Source organism: Rhinatrema bivittatum, chromosome 6, assembly GCF_901001135.1.
Source record: "Rhinatrema bivittatum chromosome 6, aRhiBiv1.1, whole genome shotgun sequence".
NCBI classification, from domain to species: Eukaryota; Metazoa; Chordata; class Amphibia; order Gymnophiona; family Rhinatrematidae; genus Rhinatrema; species Rhinatrema bivittatum.
The window spans coordinates 325,744,590-325,766,775 of record NC_042620.1 but is presented as its reverse complement, the minus strand read 5'-3'; the positions used below and the strand labels follow the sequence as shown (position 1 = coordinate 325,766,775).

General features: G+C 44.6%; 1 protein-coding gene across 3 annotated transcripts in view; it reads left to right on the top strand.

The window, feature by feature from the left end:
- Positions 1 to 22,186, top strand: part of ACSL4 (acyl-CoA synthetase long chain family member 4) — a 77,713-nt gene that overhangs the window by 22,212 nt on the left and 33,315 nt on the right. Inside the window, exons 2-8 of one of the 3 annotated variants that reach the window (XM_029607617.1) lie at positions 2,273 to 2,322; positions 6,553 to 7,130; positions 7,627 to 7,804; positions 14,702 to 14,811; positions 14,964 to 15,099; positions 19,930 to 20,080; positions 20,981 to 21,104. In XM_029607617.1, the coding sequence (XP_029463477.1) occupies positions 6,780 to 7,130; positions 7,627 to 7,804; positions 14,702 to 14,811; positions 14,964 to 15,099; positions 19,930 to 20,080; positions 20,981 to 21,104 (1,050 nt within the window). In that variant the 5' untranslated portion in view covers positions 2,273 to 2,322; positions 6,553 to 6,779. The remainder of the gene's footprint in view (positions 1 to 2,272; positions 2,323 to 6,552; positions 7,131 to 7,626; positions 7,805 to 14,701; positions 14,812 to 14,963; positions 15,100 to 19,929; positions 20,081 to 20,980; positions 21,105 to 22,186) is intronic. The other 2 variants (XM_029607618.1, XM_029607619.1) reach the window with 2 other exon arrangements.

Here is a 22,186-nt window from a genome sequence, read left to right as displayed (position 1 = left end):
AATGCGTCCCCCTTCCGAATCCTCTGCCGGAAGAGGAAGCATTGCGGCATGAGTGAGGTTTGCCACCCACGGAGAGCGGCACGGGCTCACGCGCGGAGGCAGCGCAGCACCGGCGAGGTTAGCAAGCTGCACTGTGCAAAGGCCAGGACCCTACAATCGGGGACTGGGGTGGAATGTATAAATAAGAGACACCAAACCACAATGGAGCACTGTCTCCTAATCCATGACTTTTCAGTTTGCTGGGAACTTGTCAAATGCCTTCTGAAAATCCAGATCCACTATAGCAACTGACTCACCTTTATCTACATATTTATTAATATCTTAAAAATAAAAATCTGATTTGCAAAGCACGGCTAAAACCATGTTGACTCTTCCCTCATTAAGCTGTCTGTCTATATGATCAATAATCTTGTTTTTAAGAATAGTTTCTATCATTTTGCCCGTCACTGATGTCTGGTTCACTGGTCTATAGTTCCCTGAATCACCTCTGAAGCCCTTTTTAAAAATAAGCATTGCATTGGCCACTCTCCAGTCCTCAACTGTTGTGGCTGTTTTAAATAATAGTTTACAGTTGTTAGTAACAAGAATTCTTTTAGGACCCTGGAATGAATACCATCCAGCCCTGATGATTTGTTACTCTTTAGAATTAGGACCCTAGAATGAAAACCATCCAGCCCTGATGATTTGTTATTCTTTAGAATTAGGACCCTGGAATGAATACCATCCAGCCCTGATGATTTGTTACTCTTTAGAATTAGGACCCTAGAATGAATACCATCCAGCCCTGATGATTTGTTACTCTTTAGAATTAGGACCCTAGAATGAATACCATCCAGCCCTGATGATTTGTTACTCTTTAGAATTAGGACCCTAGAATGAATACCATCCAGCCCTGATGATTTGTTACTCTTTAGAATTAGGACCCTGGAATGAATACCATCCAGCCCTGATGATTTGTTACTCTTTAGAATTAGGACCCTGGAATGAATACCATCCAGCCCTGATGATTTGTTACTCTTTAGAATTAGGACCCTGGAATGAATACCATCCAGCCCTGATGATTTGTTACTCTTTAGAATTAGGACCCTGGAATGAATACCATCCAGCCCTGATGATTTGTTACTCTTTAGAATTAGGACCCTAGCATGAATACCATCCAGCCCTGATGATTTGTTACTCTTTAGAATTAGGACCCTGGAATGAATACCATCCAGCCCTGATGATTTGTTACTCTTTAGAATTAGGACCCTGGAATGAATACCATCCAGCCCTGATGATTTGTTACTCTTTAGTTGGTCAGTTTGATCTGTTACATCCTCCATTATGGCAGAGATCTGTTTTTATATTGACCACCCTCCAATCTTCAGGTGTTGTGGCCTTTTTAAGTGATAGTTTACGGATTGCTAGTAATAAGTTTGCAGGTTCATGTTTGAGTTCTTTCGGCGCTCTGGGAGGGATCCAGAAACATTCTTTGGGATTGGTACCACTATGCCAACATTGTAGTACAAGTCAAGTTTGTTGTTTTTACATTTTATTTTTCTTTATTGCATAATCTGTAGATATAGACCACAATTACTTGAACAAACTTACATTTTCTATCACAAAGGTAAAAAAAAAAAAAAAAGGCCCCATATAAACTCAGAACTGAGGGTCATCTCCCTTCCTCCTTTGGGTTTCATTTACGGAGGCTTTTCTTCGCTCCATCGGGGGTGGGATGCTTTTGCTTGTTAGTTTTTTCATCTTCCAAGACAGAGCAGACACAATTCGGCCAGTTTTTCATGGTCTTCCTGGCTTTCTCCCATGTTTTGCTGTAGCTCTTCTGCAAGTTGTTTTGTTTTGTTTAACGTGTGCATATCCCAGTACAGCAGTGGAGTCAGAGGGAAGAGTAATCCAGTTCAGGTCAGATTCTAAAGTGAGTTGTTTGGTTTTTTTTTTAGACCTTCATATTCCCCCCTCCATTTAGGCCAACTATTGCAGCAGTGGTCCTCGGCTAGGGGTCACCTCTGGTCATATATACCCAGCCAGCTTATGATCTGGGGCACTCTTACATGTGTGTTCATTTATTCCAGTGCTGTTAATATGTTAACTTCTTACATAAATATTTGCATTTGTAGAATTCTTGCTAGAGGTGGGAGAATTGTTTTTTCATACACCGGAAGACAAAATCCAAACTCATGCCAAGCTACAGGTTGCAGTGCCTTCCATGTTTTGCACTGTATAATTTTATTACTAAAGTAGGCAAATTCTTAAAGTCTTTTTTTTTTCCTAACAGATTTAAAAATTGAATCTCAAGAAATCTCTCACTTCCAGTTTCTCACTTCTGTAAGTATTTATATGTTTAATTTTTAATGTAGCTGCTTTATTGACTTTTTATGTTTACTGATTTTGTTTGTGAGCAAAGATGGATCTTAAGAGATTTGCATGCTTTGGGAATAAAAAAAAAAAAAGTGTGTAGATAGCTGCCCTAAGGCTTCTATTCATTTGCAGCTACCCAGGGATACTTCTTATTTTATATTCCCGCCCAGTCACTGCAGTGAGTCCTTAGCTGCGGCTTCTTCCTGAACCCTGAGATAATTGACTCTAAATTTAACCACTTTATGCGTTGACTGCGACGTCCTCTTGCCAAAGGCCATGAACGCTGCTTCCACAGCATCCTCGGCCCCAAATGGCCGAGTCGTAGCCCAGGAATCAAAACCGTGCGCAGCCATTCAGGCCGGCCTTCATCAACAAACTTTTATTCTGATTACAGAGTAACCTTAGATATATTTGTTTAAGCGTGAAGACATTTGACTAAATATTATAAAGGGTAATGATATTTACAGTGGGTCTAATACTTCTAATTAAAGGGAGATTGGCTACCTGCGTGGCGTATTGCTCCTTTTCATAGCCCTCCCTTTTAGCTTTCTCCAAATGTCTGTACTGTGTGGGCAAGGAAGAGGCTTCCCGAAATATTCCTGTGCCCCACAGGCTGACCAGTAGCCACCCACCCTTCTCCTCCTCCTGTGGGGAAAGTGTTACACACTGCATCTGATTGCTTCCTGTTGTCTTTGATGTCACAATGTGGCCTTGCACAGCATGACCTAATGGCTCATAGTTGGTGGCTTCCTGCTGAAAACGAATGCCCCAGGGAGTTCGGGAGAAGTGCGCAACAGGCCGCAGACCAGGGGAGCCAGGGTTCAAATCCCGCAGCTGCTCTCTGTGACCCTCTTAATTCTAAGCCCTCTGGGGCAATCTGCTTAGCAATGTCACGAAAAGCAGAATGTAAAAAAAAAAAGTCTTGATTAGGGAGGTGTGAAATATTGCTGTACCTGGTAGGTACAACATCTTTTACGAGAACAGAAAGGATGAAATGTCCTCTTTATTTTACTGTTTAGTTATACGTACTATGCTCATTACTGGAGCCGGGGCTGCGCTGTCTTTTCTAGGTGCCTTACGGTGATAACTAGTCAGGATTAATCTATTTTTGCCTTTTCATTACTGTTCATTTTTGTGGCTTTAGAGGGAAAATACTAAAGGGATCCTTAATCTTGTATTTTTTTTTTAATTGCTATGGGGCTGTCTGGGTAAATCTCATATGAGATGATTCTTTCTCAAATATAATGTTACAACAAGCAAACATGAAGAAGACACGTGTATAATGGTTCCAAAAATACTGGTGAAGTGGTATCCGTCAAACTAGTGCCATGCAATCAGTCTGCAATCTCTTCATCAACTCCTTGGCTCACTTCTAACATAAAAGCTTTCTTTTGATAATCTTAAATATCTATGTGGACACACATTCATATGAAAAATACTTTGTGCCACAAAGATTCATGCATTTAATGCACATCAGTCCATCAAAAGATTCTTATTAGAGGTGATTGTATGTAAGGTAATATGCAAATACAGCTGCATAATCTGACACTGGCATGTCAACATGCATCTGCCTGCCTCGGGGGGGGTTTATATTTCTGCAGCACTAGAAAACAAAACATAAAAATATTTAAAAATTAAGCAGGAACACACTCAAACACATACCATTTCCAGCTCAAGCGGAGATATAGCCTTAAATTTCATTAAATGGCGAACCAAATCTTTTTGCTTTAAATACACATTGTACTTATAAACTTTACATGTCCTCTTCACATTTGCTTGTATCATTTGATGGTGAAGTTGTATTTGCTTTATTGTTTTGTAGTTTTAAATGTTAATGCATTTATTTGTATTAACACATAATAATGGGAGTGCTGTAATAACTGGATTAAAATGTAAGTGTTTCCAAATTTCAGTAGGGTAGGTAATGCTTTTTTTTTTTATTAGACTAATATGTGTATGGCTAACTTTCAAGAGCTAGGTCCTCGTTTTTTTGTCCTTTTAAGTTCTGGTCAAAATGACCTAATGAATGGTAGTGGCAGGTCTTTATTAGTCCAATAAAAGTGCATTGCTTGCAGCTTGTTTGACATTCTGTTTCTACATATCCGAGTGGATGAATATGGCAACCGTGCTATTTTTATTGAGAAATCGCATGCAGTAAATATCAGCATTTTTTTTTTTTTCAGATTAAATTATTTCTTGGAGTTTTTATTTATAGAAATAGTAAGGAGTGGTCAAAATTGCTCAGCTGCAGCATGTATTAAGAATTTCTACATACAGATTTACAAAGTTTTCTCCCATTTTTGTGTCTACGGGAAACATGCTTAGCAATCTGTTTTCTGGTGGTGGTGGTAGTTATTTTTATTATTTGTGTGTGTGTTATCAGTGGCTTAACTGATAGTGGATGCAAGAGCTGGCAAGGAAGCTCTTATTTGTGTACAATAGCAGTGGGGGAACCTTTTTAAAACTCTGGTTTCCAGTAGTAGCAGAAAGCATGCCGCTGGCCATAAGTACTTGTGCTGAAGGCCGTCAGGAAGCTTTTTAATGCCCAAACATTCTGCTGCTGCCTGATAGTTACACTGTGCTGATTGTAAAATGAACATTTGTCTGCATTTAACTTGAGTTCAGGAAATAAGTCCTACCACTTTTTTTTGAAAGCTTTTTTTTTTTAAATTTTTTCTACCCCTGTCATGCAGAACACGTCTACTGTATTTTGGCAGAAAAATAAGTTTATCACTTTATTTCATTTGCATATTAAAATCAAAGCCTCTTAATAGCTTTTTAGAGAGAGCAGGTACAAGTTGAAGAACTTGGCTAGTCCTGTTCTTTCACAGATGCACTCCCAAAATCCATGTTTATATGACTCTCTTCCAATAAGTGTAGTTATTTAGATAAGGCTGTTGAAAGATGTTTGAGCAGTAAGACTTCCGCTTTCTTTTGCGTAAACAAAATAAAAGCTAGAAAAGTTAGGGGGTCTGTTGACTTAAGTGCAGTGCAAGGATACAATATATGGGCTCCCATTAATGGCGCTGGGGCCTAGTGGTTAATAATTTGTGTTTATTGCACGCTGCACCTTAGTAAATAGACGTCTTAGGGGTAGATTTTCAGAGCCCTGCTCGCCTAAATCCGCCCAAAACCGGGCGGATTTACGCGAGCAGGGCCCTGCGCGCCGGTGAGCCTATTTTACATAGGCTCACCGGCGCGCGCACAACCCCGGGACTCGCGTAAGTCCCGGGGTTTTCGGAGTGGGCGTGTCGGGAGGCGTGTCGGGGGGCGGGGCCGGATTGCGCGGCGTTTCGGGGGCGTGCCGGCAGCGTTTTGGGGGCGGGTACGGGGGCGTGGCTACGCCCCGGGGCGGTCCGGGGGCGTGGCCTCGCCCTCCGTACCCGCCCCCAGGTCGCGGCCCGGCGCGCAGGGGTCCCGCTCGCGCGCGGGGATTTACGCCTCTCTCTGGGAGGCGTAAATCCCCCGACAAAGGTAGGATCGGGGTTTAGACAGGGCCGGGCGGGCGGGTGGGTTAGGTAGGGGAAGGGAGGGGAAGGTGAGGGGAGGGCAAAGGAAAGTTCCCTTCTAGGCCGCTCCGATTTCGGAGCGGCCTAGGAGGGAACGGGGGTAGGCTGCGCGGCTCGGCGCGCGCAGGCTATACGAAATCGATAGCCTTGCGCGCGCCGATCCAGGATTTTAGCCGATACGCGCGACTATGCGCGTATCTACTAAAATCCAGCGTACTTTTGTTTGCGCCTGGAGCGCAAACAAAAGTAGGCTGTTCGCGCTCGTTTGAAAATCTACCCCTTAGTGCGTAGTCTTCAAAATATTAGTACACATTGCATTTGTTTTTTCTTCATTTTTTTCCAAGAATTAGAATAAATATTGGAGAAAGTAATGCATCTTTCATTATATTTACATAACCTTAGGTATGATTACATTGAAATTGCTTAATATTAAAAAAAAAAAAGAAAACCACAGATATTTACTATAAATAAGTCAGCGTGCAATGAAAGTATTTAGGGAAAAACTACAGAGAAAATGCATTACTCTTTGGAATTTTTTTTTTTTCTCCAGTTATTTCAGCCTCCTGTCTTGCTGCACTTTCAAAACTGTGGCTGCAAAGGAACCAAGTTTTCTTACTAACAATATCACTAACTTGTTGCCTCTCTTCTTTTCTGCTTTCTGGCTGTTTGCATCCTCACCCCCCTGCAGATGTATACGGTTATGGGCTTCCGAGAGCACCAAGCCTTTTGGTTTTTTTAGCTGTAAGTTGTGAACGTTGAGCTTGCTTATAACTCTCAAGTTCACTTTACTGCTTGCTGCCTCACTGCCGTTGCGGCTCTGTGTTGCCATCCTAAGTGAACTTAAGGCCTTGGGAACCCAGACAATACTGAACAAACAGGCCAGAGGAGACCCGGCAGACTTTAAGCTCATCCGCCATGATGCTAAAGGGAGAGGTGCACACCGTGTTTTTGCTTCCTGTCTACTTGTTAATATTTGTGTACAGTTGCTTTACATTCATACCATGGTATTTTCTCACCAACGCCAAGAAGAAAAAGGATATGGCAAAGCGCATTAAAGCGAAGCCCGTCTCGGACCGTCCAGGGAGCTCGTACCGGGCCCTTAGCCACTTTAATTCGTTGGCCACAATAGACTTCCCTGGAGCAGACACGCTGGACAAGCTGTTTCAGCATGCGGTATCAAAGTTTGGGAAGAAGGACTGCCTTGGGACCAGGGAGCTGCTGAGCGAGGAGAATGAAAAGCAGCCTAACGGCAAAGTATTTAAAAAGGTAATATTTAAGTTCCACTTGTTAAAGAGCTGTCTTAATATTTATGAATCTGGAGCAATTGTTCCAGTATCTATAATTGATCTGCAATAAAATATCATATAGAATTTTTAGGAAATGTGACAAAAAGACGCAATCGGGAGTTCTGAGCAGAATGGCGAGCTAGTAGGTTTAAAAACGCTTCGGCCTACATGCCTCGTGCTTTTAATGCAATGCGTGTCTGTTGTAGGCGTCCTGTGAAAATACTTGCAGGGGTTATACAATGTCTTCATCGGACTAGTTAAACGCAGCCGTGTGCAGCTTCTGTTTCTTGCTAGATAAACGCACCCAGGATCCTTTCATTTTAACCCTCTTGGTGGGTTTGTGTAGCAGGCCTAGTCATGGCGTGCAGAGCGCCCAATGTCCCTTTATGTTTGAACAGCGAAATAGGAAGGAAGCAAGTCCTAGTACTTCTTGCTACAAAATCTGGTTTTGCAGTTCTGCCTTAATGCTTTAACAGCTCATCCTGGGAGACTACAAGTGGCTGAGCTATGAAGAAGTCGACGTGAAGGTGAATAACCTGGGGAGCGGCCTGGCTGCACTGGGAATGAGGCCAAAGTGTACTGTTGCCATTTTCTGCGAGACCCGGGCAGAGTGGATGATAGCAGCTCAAGCTTGTTTCAAGTACAACTTTCCACGTGAGTCTTTTATTACTTGGAGTACATTCGCAGGTTTTATTCCTCTGCAGGGGAACTAGAAAACTGTTAAAAATAAATATATCCAATTTATTTGCTTGTTGACCAAGAATCCAAATAGTGATCATGTATAGGAAACACAAGTTAGAGAAATGTGCCCTGTCGCTGTACTACAAAGGAGGCATATTTCATAATCTTTGTGCATTTCAGAATATGTATTGATCCTCCTATAAGCTGAACAGTACAGGAAATAGTGTGGTCGGGGTCCCTGCCTGAGTGGCGGGGCTGACATTGTGCCTGTAAGCTCAGATAATGCAGGCATGCTGTGACTTTCTCCTCCACAATAAATTTAATCTGTCACTTAAATGCGCAGTTGGTATTGGAGGAAACTTTTTTTTTTGCTCTCGCTCTCTATCCCCTTCCATCCCACCCCCTCCTCCCTGTTCCTTTTCTGGTAACTTCAGCGCAGTGGGAGCCTTTTCATCCCTTTAGGACTGACAGAAGTTGAATAGCTATTCTCTCTGCTGTGTGTGAAACCAGAGCCTGTTCTACAAAGCCCATAATACTTGTTTCCAGTCTGCCTTTCGGAGGTGGCTTTTTTTATTTTGCGCTTACTTGTTTAGGAACTCACTGCAGGTTGTTTTTCAGAGGCAGTGTTAGTGCTGCAGCATCTCTGAGGATTTTCCATTACTATTTCAGTTTTGCTGCTCTGCTAAATTCAAGCTGTGATTACACAAATTATGTCTGTCTTTCCAAGGTCGGAGTAGAGGTGCTAATGGATATGGTAATTGGGCAAGCCGAAAAGCCTATAGACTGAATGGTGTATGACCCTGATTTAGGATTGGGAGCTGCATCCATGAAAGGATGTCAAAAACAGTACGAGACAAACACACTGGGCTGAGATAGATGAGTACGTAAATAAAAGAGATCAATGGCCATCCATCTTGGCTTTTAGATCTTGTCATTGAGGGAAGAAGAAAAGCATGATGGCATTCTGGATTCTGCAGAGATAAATTGCCCAGGATCCCCTCCTTGAATAATAATTTACCTAAAGGCAAACACACACTGGATTAAAGAAAATTCTTCCTTTTAGTGATATATTTCGGTCTTCATAAGATGATCCAACAGAGGGATCTTCTTGCCTTACAATGTCTGACATGCTCATGGGATACTGTTATATTATAACTGCTATCTTTGGCAATGATTGGGAACAGCTTTGTGATTTTTAGCACAGCAGAGTTGAGAAGAAACCTGAAGTGAGAAGGGTCATTAGTTTTGTAGAACAGGCACTGCTTTTATCAAGTAGGTTTGAAAATAGCTATGCTGAACTCTTGTATTGCTTGGACCTTGCCTGTAAGATTTAGGTGAGAATTTACTTGATCCATAAGTCACTCTATAGCCCAGGAATCATAGTCTGTCTTAAACATGAGTCTGCATCACATACTGTGAAGGCTGTCACTCTATCAAGGACACGAACCGGCAGGAATAGAAAAACTTTTTAAGAAAAAGCTTGATTTCCCCATTGTTAAGCAGGCTAAATTAGCCATGCAGTCTGGGACATCCCTGGAGACCTGAGACGGAAAACTCGCGTTCCACAGATACAGAGCTTTCTTCTGTGTGCCTGCACAGCCGTTCCCGTGCAATTACCCGACCTGCTCAGTTCTGTTTCTTCCCTTGCAGCTCACGGATTTCTCTCTCGCATGCTTTCTTCTCTATTTTCTCTTCTTGCACCTCGTTGTACTCCAGAAAAGCACTTTTAAGTGCTGCTCATGGCACCCAAAACCCCAGGCTTTAAATATTGCCAGTGTGGCAAAGTTATGTTTGTTTATTTAAAAACTCTTCTATACCGTCGTTAAGTTTAATTCACCATCACAACGGTTTACAGAAAGGCATGATAAGGAAAAACTATAATTGCTATAGATTACAAATTATACATGTACCAACAAAGAACGGTAACATATTTTAATAAGAAAGGACTGTGTGTTAATTAAGGCTTATATGTCGGTTGAAAAACTGTCAAGTGGTTCAAATCTAGCGTCACTGACAGGCATAACTATTGCTACCTGTGCCTGGGGCCAGACTAAGACCAGACATCCTGTTGCATCTGTGGCAGGATGTTGCCAAGGCCCAACGTCAATGGGCCGAGAAAGTTGCTAGACTGAGGGACAACGGGTCATCGGGCTTGAATGCTTTGACACACCACTCCACTCAGTCTTCACCGGCGCCAAAACCAAAGATGCCAACCCCAGCGAAACAAGAGGCGTTGCTGGAACAGACCTCAACAGGCCAGGGTCAGAAAGTAAGGGTTCAGGGGTCAGAAAGTAAGGGTTCAGGGGAAAACTTCCAAAAGTTCTGAAGGTGCCATTGCACAGGAGCCAGTGGCTCCGAAAAAAACGAAGCACAACATAGCTTGGCACATGAAACAGAACGATGCATGACAATGCTCGATGCATGACGCTCAAAAGTATATGACGCAGGATGATTGGTGCAAGCTGTATGATGCAAAACATATTGATGCATACGTGGAAAGGTGAAGGATAAACATTTTGACACAGGAACACCATTCATCGATGCATTTGATAAACAAAACACAGCATAAACTAAAGGAACAGCAGGAAGGAGCCTTACAGGTTCAATGGCAGGCGGACCCGCAGATAGTTTTCAGTGCAGAGGAATTCCGTGGATCCGAATACATTGACATTATTAGGGTCTCGGACAGGTCTGAAGCTTCCTCTTCCAGAAGTAGTGTGTTCGCAGGTCTTTCAGATGTCTCTAAGCAAAAACTGAAACAGCCTCAACTCCAGGAACCCCTGGTCAAGAGGCGAAAGAGGATAAAGTTTAGTCAGACAGGAATAGGGGACCAGACCCCTCAGTCCTTTTGATGGCATTACCATCTTTCAAAACAAGATGGTCAACCCATTCTGGAAGGAGTGAAGATGTAGGTTCACCTCTGCAAAGAAAGAAACATCCCCCTTCCAACCCTAAGTTGGGTGGTGTGGCCATCTTGGACCTATGGGCCCTGAACAAATTCATTCAGAAGGAGAAATTCAATATGACATCTCTCAAAACCATTGTAGCATTCCTACATCGCAACGACGGGATGTGCTCTTTAGATCTCAAGGATGCATATGCCCATTTCCCTCTGCATCTGTCTTCGTGGTGTTACCTTTGTTTTCAGGTGAACAAAAAACATTATCAATTCAAGGTGCTTCCGTTTTGGCTTATCAGCACCTGAGTGTTCCCAAAATGCATATCCTGCGCAGGAAGGGCCACAGCTATCTGGACTATTGACTTTTAGTTTCCTCAACCTCCAAAATGCTCCAATCACACCTAAAGCAAACCATAACCTGCTTAGAGAATCTAAGATTCATAATCAACTACAACAAATCCAACCAAGTCCTGAGCCAAGGTCTTCAATTCACTGGAGTAATAAACATCAAGCTCTGCAGGGCTTTCCTTCCAGCAGAAAGAATCCAAACTTTTCACTAGCTGGTTCATATCTTAAAGAACCAGTCCCATTCCTCAGCTCATCAAATACTCACTATTCTGGGTCATATGGCAGCGGCTATATACGTCATACCACACACACGTCTTCATATGCGGCGCCTACAATAGGAGCTCAAGATACAATTGTCTCAGCACGACCACTCAGTGTCACTGCGAGTGTGTTGATCTGTCATAAACTGGTGGTTATTCCTCCTCCTCCCCCCCCCCCCCCCCCCCCCGGTACTAGAAATGGGAGCACAGTTTCAAATCCCAGCGCATCAGCTTGCTGTGACAACAGATGCATCCACAAAGGGATGGGGAGTGCACGTGTTGCACTAAAGACGCAGGGGATCTTGTCTCCATGGGAGATAACCCTCCAGATCAACCTGTTAGTGCTAAGGCTATAAAAAATGCCGCCTACACCTTCTTTTATGTCCTTGCAAGAAAGAAGGTAATGATTTTCCACAAATGATGAAGTAGCCATGTTTTATATAAATAAAGAAGGATGGTCTGGTTTCAGGATACTTTACAAGGAAGCAGTGCTGATCCTGGAATAGGCAATAAACCACTCCATTCAATTGCAAGCAACATATCTTCCGGGTATCAAAAACATGGAGGCAGACACTCAGCAGAATTTTTCACCCCCATGAGTTGGCTTGAACCAGTAGGTGGCCAACATACTATTCAGGAAGTGGGGAACACCTTGCATGGACTTCTTCACAACAGAAACCAACACAACTGCTGAGGCTTTTGCTCTCTCTACCAGAGCTCACACAGGATTGCCTAAGATGCGTTTCTAGTTCCCTGGGCGGAGGACCTGTTGTATGCAAACGCGCCGAAATCCCTAATAGGGCGAGTGATCCAGAAGGTGCATCACAGACTAATTGGATCTCAACCTCATTGCACTAGCGTGGCCCAGACAACAGTAGTATGTCTATCTCATACAACTATCAATTCAACCACCAATTCCCTTTGGAAACAGGGAAGACCTACTTTCGCAGGAAGTAGGCGCACACCTTCATCTGCTACACTTTTCTCTGCACCTGATGGCTTGGAGGTTGAAAGGGAGGTGTTAAGTCACTTTCTTCCTTCTGACATTGAGGATACCCTAGTATCTACTAGGAAACCATCTACAAGAGAGAATTATGCAGGCAAATGGCACAGGAGTGGACGAGTAGCATTTCAAATCCCGCGGTCGCTCCTTGTGACCTTGGGCTAGTCACTTTACCCTCCATTGCCTGTGGGGATAGGGAAATACCTATACTACCTGATGTGCACTGTGAAGTGCCAAAATGCGGAATATTAAAAAAAATCTAAATATGGTACGCAAATTGGTGTGCAGCAGTATGAGTAGACCCACTCAAATTCTCGAGAATTGCTTCAATATCTATATATGCTATACTCCTTTGGTCTAGCAGTGTCATCCATTAGAGCGCATCTCCGTGCTATAGCAGCATATCATCACTCCATGCATGGAAAGTCAATCTCGACACACCTGTTGGTATCTAGTTTCATGAAGGGTGCTATTAAACTCTGTCCCCCTGGTTTCCAAACCGGTGATTCCTTGGGATATCAACCTGGTGTTTGGCTCGAATGGCAGATGCGAGTCTATATAGTCCACCTCCATGAAATATTTGACATGCAAGGTACTATTTCTGGTGGCCATTGCTTCATTAAGACTAGTGAGTGAGCTTCAGGCATTAGTTTACTTTCCTCCTTATTTACAGTTCTGCCATGAAAAATTCATCTTTTGGATCCATCCATCTATCCTTTCTCCCCAAGGTGATCTCAGCCTTTAACTTAAATCAAACATCACCTTACCAACTTTTTTCCAAAACCACATGCAAAGACAGAGAGAAGATCCTTCACACTTTAGACTGCAAAAGAGCCCTGGCTTATTACATATAAAGGACTCAATCCCCTAAACGTCCTTCTCAACTCTCTCTTTCAACCGAAATGTGCCTGACTTACCAGTCGCCAAAAGAAGATTAGCGAACTAGTTATCCCAATGTATCCATTTGCTACTCAGCTCATTGGGATCAACTTCCAGATAGAGTAAAAGCACATGAGTGGCCTCTATAGCTCACCTTCGAGACATATCAGTTCTGGACATATGTAAAGCAGCTACTTGGTTGTCTCTTCTTACCTTCACATCCCACTATTGCGTTATCATTGAGGTGATATTGCACTATGCTACTTGCACGTAGATCTGTCCACCAGAGGGACTGTTTTTTCGCACACGAGACCTCTTAACCCATGCCAGAAACAAAAGCTCACCTCCACTTACATATAGATAAAGGTGTGCTGAAGAGACCATTAGCTGGGGACTCACAGCTAATTCATCTTGCTTATCAATTAGGAGGGGGGGGGGAAGCAAGTTTGCTTACCGAAACTGTGTTTTCCATAGGTAGCAGGATGAAGTAGCCATGCGATCCCGCCCTCCTCCCTGGACAGCCCTTTATTCCTTCTATCTTTGCTTGTGTTTTTCTCTGTTCGCTGCTTGTATATGCTTTCTTATCAACTGAGCAAATCGGATGATCGTGCAGGAAAGGCCGCGCAGAGCAAAGCTCTGTACCTGTGGAGAGAGTTTTCCGCCTCGGGCTGCCAGGGGATGTCCCGGACAGCATGGCTAACTCACCCTGCTGTCTACGTGAGCTTACAGTAAGCAAATTTCCTTTCACTTGAAAGCAAAGGAACAAAGGTGCATGCACATCCATGCAGATGCAGAAATGGGGGAGGAGCCATATTGATCAGTCAGGTGATCAGGAATGGCAACACAAGCTTATTTGACCACTGGTTTCCATTTGGTCACACCAGGCCAAAGGGGACCATAAAACGATCGAGCCGGTTGTGAATAGGTAACCAAACGATCACAAAGTGTCAAAGGGATTTTTGTCACTTGGAGACCACAGAAGAGTCATACATTGTTGATGGTTTTACTTTGCTTATAAAGAGGACAATGAAAATGTAAAAAAAATCCTAAAATGTATTTAAAGTGGGTTTTTTGACCTAATAGGTGCTAACTGTATGTTGCAATAGAAAGTTGGTTAGGAAAGCAAAGCACAATTTTACTTTCAGCTCCTTTATGTGGTTTATAAAAGAATTGTCATGATTTTTTATTCTGTTTTTTCTTTTTTTTTTTAATCCATTTTGATATTTTTAGTAGCAGTATAGAATTAATATTCTGGGCAAGGGTAAATCTTTCCAGGGAAAGCATCTCCTGGCTTGCTTAGATATTGGATATGACTTCTGTTTCCAGTTACTTAAGTGGTGCTTCTCGCTTTCCCAGTTCAGTTTGCACTTGGTTCATCACAAGGCTATCCAGATTAATCAGGGAGGATATAGTATACATGGAGACAGGATTACATGTTTGATGTGTGCCAATCCTTCTCTTTTTTTTTTTTTTTTAAACAGTTGTAACTTTATATGCTACCCTTGGGGAGGAAGCAGTAACTTATGGACTAAATGAATCGGGAGCTACGCATCTCATTACCAGCACTGAACTTCTAGAAACCAAACTCAAGGTATGCATGAAGTGATGTCTGTCCTAGAGAGGATGTGCGACAGTTTCCCCCTAACTAGAGAGAACGTTATTGTGGAAAGCTCGTGTTGGTGTTGGTGATTACCATTTCCTCATGCTGCCATTTTTTTTTTTTTTAAATTTCTGTTCCCGCAGAATAAATTGGCGGAAGTTGCATGCCTCAGACACATTATTTATGTGGGTAAGCAGAGCATCAGTAAATCTGCGTACCCGGAAGGACTCCATATACACAGCATGCAGGCGGTGGAGGAGCTGGGAGCCAAGCCAGAGCGTAAGGAGAAACTCATACTTGTATAAAACTTTTCTTTTTTTTTTTTGTTTTCTTGCTTTTGTTTCCACTTAATTCACCAAAATAAACAATTGGTACTTTGACATGGCCATTGTTAGGCGAAACTTAGGAGTGAAGTTAAAACATTTGCGGTTTTGTGGAATAAAATTCAAGCAAGGTAGTGCAGGATGCAAATGTCACCCCCTCTGCTGGGCTGGCTCACTGTACTGCTACCCCCCTCCCCTCCCCCATGAAGGGGGACCCACGCCCTGGCTCGGCATGGTCCCCAGTCCCTGGGGAGGGGAAAAGGGTCACAGTGATCATGGATGTAGGGCCCAGTATTGCAGGGTACCACAGGGAGCCCTGGTGTGTGTTTTCCCTGGCCGAGGACTGAATTGGGAGGTCACAAAGGGGAAAAATACCCAGGTAGTTGCAAATAAAGGCTCAAGGCTCCAGATGCCAGCCCTGCTTCAATTGGAGGCTCAAATGAATAAGAGGAAACTGCTGAATTAAAAAAAAGCCATGCACTTTCTGAACCAATTAGAAATGTGATTCCATGTACAAAGCTCTTTGAACACCTCTGCTTTTATATTCAAAATCTGGTTGTCAGCTATGGCTACTGTATACTTATACCTGTTTTTTGTTATGACACAGATTTTGGTAATTTTAGTAATCCTATAGAGTAATTTTTCAAAGCCATTTCCACAGGTGAAACGCTGCTTTCCTTGCATGTAGACAGATGGACTCAGGACCCCAGTGGGTTATGTGCTCTTCTGCTAGAAGATGGGAGTCTGAGTCAGATTTCAAAGCTGACGTCACTCTAAATATACCCCTGCAGTGACATCAGCTCTTCAATATCTCTCCGTCTCCTAGCAGATGTGGCCACTATCTCCCCCACACTAGAATAGTGTTAACAAATACAGCAAAGAAGAAGAAAGGAAAAGAAAATTTACCTTAAAAATCTAGCCCCACTCTCCTGCGGTGAAACCTAAGGGTCCCTCCCCCAGTTGAGAATTCCTGAGGTGATTTCCGATATCCCTTAGAGGTGTGCCTTGGGCTGGTAGCCGGTTCCCGGTTAGCCCCCAGAGTGGCTGAAAGGCAGCGGGTGCAAAACCGAGCGCAGCGGTGAAGGTAAAGCCCTCTCCCCCCACAGCTGGAGACCGTCCCGGCACTCGATCGGTAAGTGCCAAGACCAGGTAAGCAGAAAACTCTTAAATCAGGTCTCCAGTCTCAGAGGCTCGGATTGCCGTACTGTTTTGAATTACTTCCCGGCGAGGTAAAAGAGAGCACCGATCGGGTTGAGCTGCCCTGGTTGGGCTAGGCCCCGATCCGGTGCAGGGATCCACATGGAGACGCTCGGGGGGTATGAGGGGCATCTTACGTGCGGGAGCGTCGGTGACATCTTCCCTTCTCGACCGGAGGTATGTGTGGGGCAGGCTGGGCAGCCAGTGCGCCTAACTTGCGCATGTCCAATACAGATGTGTGCACACCACGCACACAACTACACGCACAGCCGCGTTTACAGCTACACGCGCGCATTGAAGCTAGAGGCAATGGCACCGGCACCAAGAAGGCCAGAAGGCACTCTCTTTGCACAGCCTGCCACATAAGAGCCACGCAACCTGAACTGGAGTCCTGCTTGTGCCAGCATTGCGAGGAAGCCCAGGGGGAACCAAAGCCTGGCCCCTCACTGTCTGGGGATCGGTCCGGAACTACTACAGACTATAGTTCCCCAGATCTATGCATCTCTGAGATGGCTTCTCCACAAGAGAGCACCTCAGGGGCTCCTACTCAGACTCCCCCTGGGATTAACATGGACCCAGGGACCTTCTCCTGGTTAGAATTTTTCCAAGGGCTGCAAGCCTTAGTTTAGGCGTAATCAGCCCTGGCTGCGCCCCTGGCTCAACCCCTGCTGGAAGCACAAGATCCTCCCGGCCCTGCTTGGATGCCTCGAGACATGCCTCGCCTAACCAAGAATTTCCCTGACAGGGACCCAGACACCTCAGATGATGATGGTGACTCCCTGGAAGGAGAAATTCCTCTAGGCCTGGAACCATACTGAACCATGCTTCGCTTCTTCCACAAGGATGAACTACCAGCCCTTGTTTCCCAGATTCTGAAGACTGGGTATTCCAGGCACTGACCCGATGGCGGAACCAAAGAAGAACCCCATCCTGGTATCCCTTTGTAAAGCCTCATGCTACTTCCCAATGATGGAAGCCATCCAGGAACTGATTGACCTGGAGTGGGATGCCCCAGAGGCCAGCTTCAAAGGGGGTCAGGCCTTGGAAGCCCTATACTCCCTAGAACCAGCGACCAAGGAATGCCTGCATTTCCTGAAAGTGGACGCCATGGTCTGTGCCGTCTCAAGCGAACGACGATTCCCATTGAGGGAGGGGCTGCATTGAAGGATACTCAGGATAGACGATTGGAAGCAGGCCTTCAAAGCAACAGCAATGACACTGCAGAATGCTTCCTGCTGCGCACTGGTGACACGTTCCTGCTTGCTCCTCTCGAGAGAGGCAAATAACTCCAGAACGTATACCGGTGAGATGATGGAACCTGCAGCAGCCTTCCTGATGGATGCAGGCTCAGACCTGGTTCATGCCTTGGTAGTGGCAGCCAGAAGACAACTATGGCTACGGAATTAGTCTGCTGACACGACATCTAAAGCGAATCTCACAAGAATGCCCTTTAAAGGATCTCTCTTGTTCGGAAGCGAATTGGAGAAGTTGGCCAACAAATGAGGCGAATCCCCAGTGCCTCGGCTACCGGAAGATAGGAATAAAAGATCTGTGTCCCTCACCCAGAAGAATCAAGGGCAGAAGTTCACAACGCTTTAGACACTACAGGAACTCATAATTCCAGGCACCGTGTCCCCCCGTAAGGTCCCAGCCCTTTCGGAATTGACAGACCAAGAGAGGAGCAGGCCCTGGGGCAGATCTAGCTGTGCTTCACAATGAGAATGGGCCCAACCCATCCACAAGAAGAGGAAATAGGGGGTCGACCTACCCTCTTCTACCAAAGATGAGTCACGATCACGTCCGACAAATGGGTACTAAACATCATTTGAGAAGGCTACTCTCTCGAGTTCTGCAGCATCCCTCGAGACAAATTTGATGTCACCCTGCCACTCCCACACCAAGAGAGTGGCAGTAGAAACTACCCTGACAAGACTACTCAATCTGAAGGCAATAACGCCGATTCCCACACCCCAACAAAATAAGGGCACTATTCCATCTATTTTATCGTTCCCAAGAAGGAAGGATCATTCCGACCCATCTTGGATCCCAAGAATGTCAACAGTCATCTGCGGATACTACATTTCTGCATGGAGACCCTTCGTTCCGTCATAATGGCATTACAACCAGGAGAGTCTCTAACCTCCCTGGACCTTTCCGAAGCCTACCTTCACACAAGATCACCAGCATTTTCTACACTTTGCGATACTGGGTCACCATTAGCAGTTCCGAGTGCTACCTTTCGGCCTAGCAACTGCCCCCAGAACATTCTCCAAAATTATGGTGTTCGTGGCGGCAACACTGAGGAAGGAAGGGATCTTGGTACACCGTTACCTGGACGACTGGCTGATCAGGGCAAAGTCTTTGGAAGAGAGCCGGCAGGTGACCAGCAGAGTCAAGAGCCTACTGCAGGAACTCGGTTGGGTCGTAACACAGGCAAGAGCAGTCTGCAGCCCTCTCAATCCCTAGAGTACCTGGGGTCCCGTTTCGACATCAGACAGAACAAATTCTTACTCCCTCCCCCGAGGAGAAGGAAACTTGTGCGTGCGATTCAGTATTCAAATTAGGCCCGGCGGTAAAAAGAGGCGCCAGGGACACTAGAGCGTCCCTAGAGCCTCTTTTTGGACCGGAGTGGTGGCTGAAAGCGGGTTTGACAGCCGATGCTCAATTTTGCCAGCGTCTGTTCTCGAGCCCACTGACAGCCGCGGGTTCGCAAACCGGACGCCGGCAAAATTGAGCGTCCGGTTTTCGAGCCGCGGGCCGACTTCAAAATTTTTTTTATTTTATTTTTTTTACTTTTTGAAACTTTTTTGACCTCTGACTTAATATCGCCATGATATTAAGTCAGAGGGTGCACAGAAAAGCAGTTTTTACTGCTTTTCTGTGCACTTTCCTGATGCCCAGAGAAATTAGCGCCTACCTTTGGGTAATAAATAAATAAAAATGAAGTAAAATGTGCGGCTTGGCTGCACATTTTACTTTCTGAATCGTGCGGGAATAACTAATAGGGCCATCAACCTGCGTTTGCATGTTGCGGGCGCTATTATGTTCGGGGGGGGGGTGTTTCGGCCCTTTACTGAATAAGGGGTAACGCTAGCGCGTCAAACGCGCGTGCAATCACAGGTTAACAGTGCGCTCCAGCGGAGTGCACTGTACTGTATCTGCCTGATAGTGGGGCACAGGGTTACAGCAGGGGTGAAACGACCCTCGTACTATTGAGTTTTAAAAAGTACAAACGATGAGATGAAAAAACTCCCTGTATGTGTGGGAGCCTTTTTCTTGGGCAATTTTTCCAAATAAGTGTGTGTGTGTGTGTACCTTATACTTTGAGGATTGATACAAAGCTTGCAAGTAAAACGTGTCATGGACTTTGCAGAGTTGTGGGCAATGTTAAGATTGCTCTCATAACTGCAGTCAATAATTTGGCATATTCATAATTGTGTATTGGATAGGTGTCGAGTTTCTATTAAAGGGAAAATGAGAAACTAATAGATTTGTGTGTGTGTGTATATATATATATATATATATATATATATATATATATGCAGCTGTATGAGAAGATCATGAGACTGTGTTGCTTTTCCATCTTTAGTGAAAGTTCCTCCGAGCAGGCCCCTGCCCACAGACCTAGCAGTAGTGATGTATACCAGCGGCTCCACTGGCCGACCAAAAGGCGTGATGATGGTCCATAGTAACCTGATATCTGGAATGACAGGCCAGTGTGAGAGAATACCGGGCCTGGGGTAAGTAAAAAAGAGCCTGCATTACTTGGTTAGAAATGTAAGCATTTTAGCTTATCCGGTTACTGAAAGCTGTGCAGGCTTCAAACATTTCTAATTGCAGCTCCTTTTGTAACTTGCATAGCACCTACTATACTCTTTATCTTCACGTGTTAGTTTTTCTAAAGTTTGTGTGTCCTCTTCAAATCCATTCATGCACAAGACGTCCTACAGGCGGGAAAGCACTGGGCTTAGATCCTGACTCCGTGTCACCGTGGCTGCTTTTTACTGTCATTCAGTGACATTCGTACCGAGTGCTATGCGATTGCGCAGAGTTAGGCTAGGGACATCTGGTAAATGAATCCAGAGTGGCTGTTTGTTTAAACAAGGGATTTTTGTTCTTCCGCGTCTGCCTGCTCGTGTTGTGAACAGAGCTTCTGGCACGACGACAGCCTCTCTCTCTCTCTCACTCACAACCATTCCTGAACAATCGCTTCCTTCATGACCAGGCAGAGAGGAAGTCTGGTTTCAGCAGGTGAATGGTGCACTTCAGTGATCAGTTACCCGTGTTTTAGAATGAAGAATGTCTCTTGTTTGGGGATAAAAACATTTCCCCACTTAAAGAAAAAAGAAATTCCTAAATCGGTGCTTTTCAGCAGGAAGTTTATCAGCTGCCCTTCCCCCTCCCTCCCTCCGGCCTCCTGTCTGGAGCTTGTAGCTCTTGCTATGTTTTCATAGTAGTGCACAGCTTCTAAAAGTACAATTTGTTTTGTTTTGCGTTGGTTTATTTGGTGGTGGTGGTGGTGTCCCAGCTTTTACACATCCTGCACGCTTCCAGTGGCGACATGTTCACGATGATATAGCAAAATCTATTTTTAGAGACCACTCCCAGCCCAATTAATTGGATAACCCTTTCCCCCTCAGCCCAAAGGACACCTACATCGGTTATTTACCTTTGGCTCACGTCCTCGAGATGACGGCAGAGGTTTCCTGCATCACCTATGGTTGTAGGATTGGCTACTCGTCCCCGCTTACGCTGTCTGACCAGGTAAGGAATGTCTTCACTTCTTGACCGCTTCTTAAACGTGTCGTATTAGTGTTTATCAGTTTATAGGGGATAATTTGTAACATCACCCACGGAAGTTAACACCCATTTTCAAAGAGAATTATGAGTACAAGTCCACTTTGGAAATTATCCTGGCGTAACCACACATACCCAGTTACACCTGCTAGATAGGGTGTGTGTTTTGTAAGTCCCAACCCCACCCATACTCCAGCACCGGAGTGCCTTCTCTCTCCCAGCAACAGCGTGTGAGTAACCGCAGCTGATTTCCATGTACGACTTTGCACAGGTAAAACACTCTTTTTCCATAGAAATCCCTTTTTAAAATGACCTCGCCTAAGGACCCTTTACAAATCTGTTTGCCTGAGTAAATTGGTCTGCCTTCTGCCCAGCTAAAAACTATGCCTAGGTTTCCCTAGCAGCTGGCACAGGGAAGCATTCCCAGAGGTAGAAAATGGCACAGAATCCACCCTCATCCTGCAACCTCCAGAGTATGCCGAAGGCTCATACAGCTCACTGGCTGCTTTTCAAAGGGAAAGTAAACTTAACAGTGCGGGAGTTACAACTGCACACTCGCAGGTGAATTTTCAAAGGAGTTAACGCATGTAAATGTAACATACTATCATAGCCATTTTCAAAAGCCATTTACCTGTCTTAAATGCATATAATATGGGTAAAACCTATTGATAATTCAGTCGTACATGTTGTAGCAAATTTCAAAAACCCACTTACGCAGGTAAAGTGCATTTATACATGTAAAACCTGTTTTTAAGCATGTAAATGTTTTTGAAAATCAGGCCCATATTTTGTAAGTAGGCAGCACTTTCTGGGATATGGTACAGCAGCTGGTGATGGCAGGCATGCGGTGGGATTGTTGTACTTGGAATGAGGCAGTGCTGCTGCTGCAGAGGAAAGGGTTCATTGCAGGCAGATGTAACCCTGCCAGTTTGGGATATGGTACAGCAGCTGGTGATGGCAGGCATGCGGTGGGATTGTTGTACTTGGAATGAGGCAGTGCTGCTGCTGCAGAGGAAAGGGTTCATTGCAGGCAGATGTAATCCTGCCAG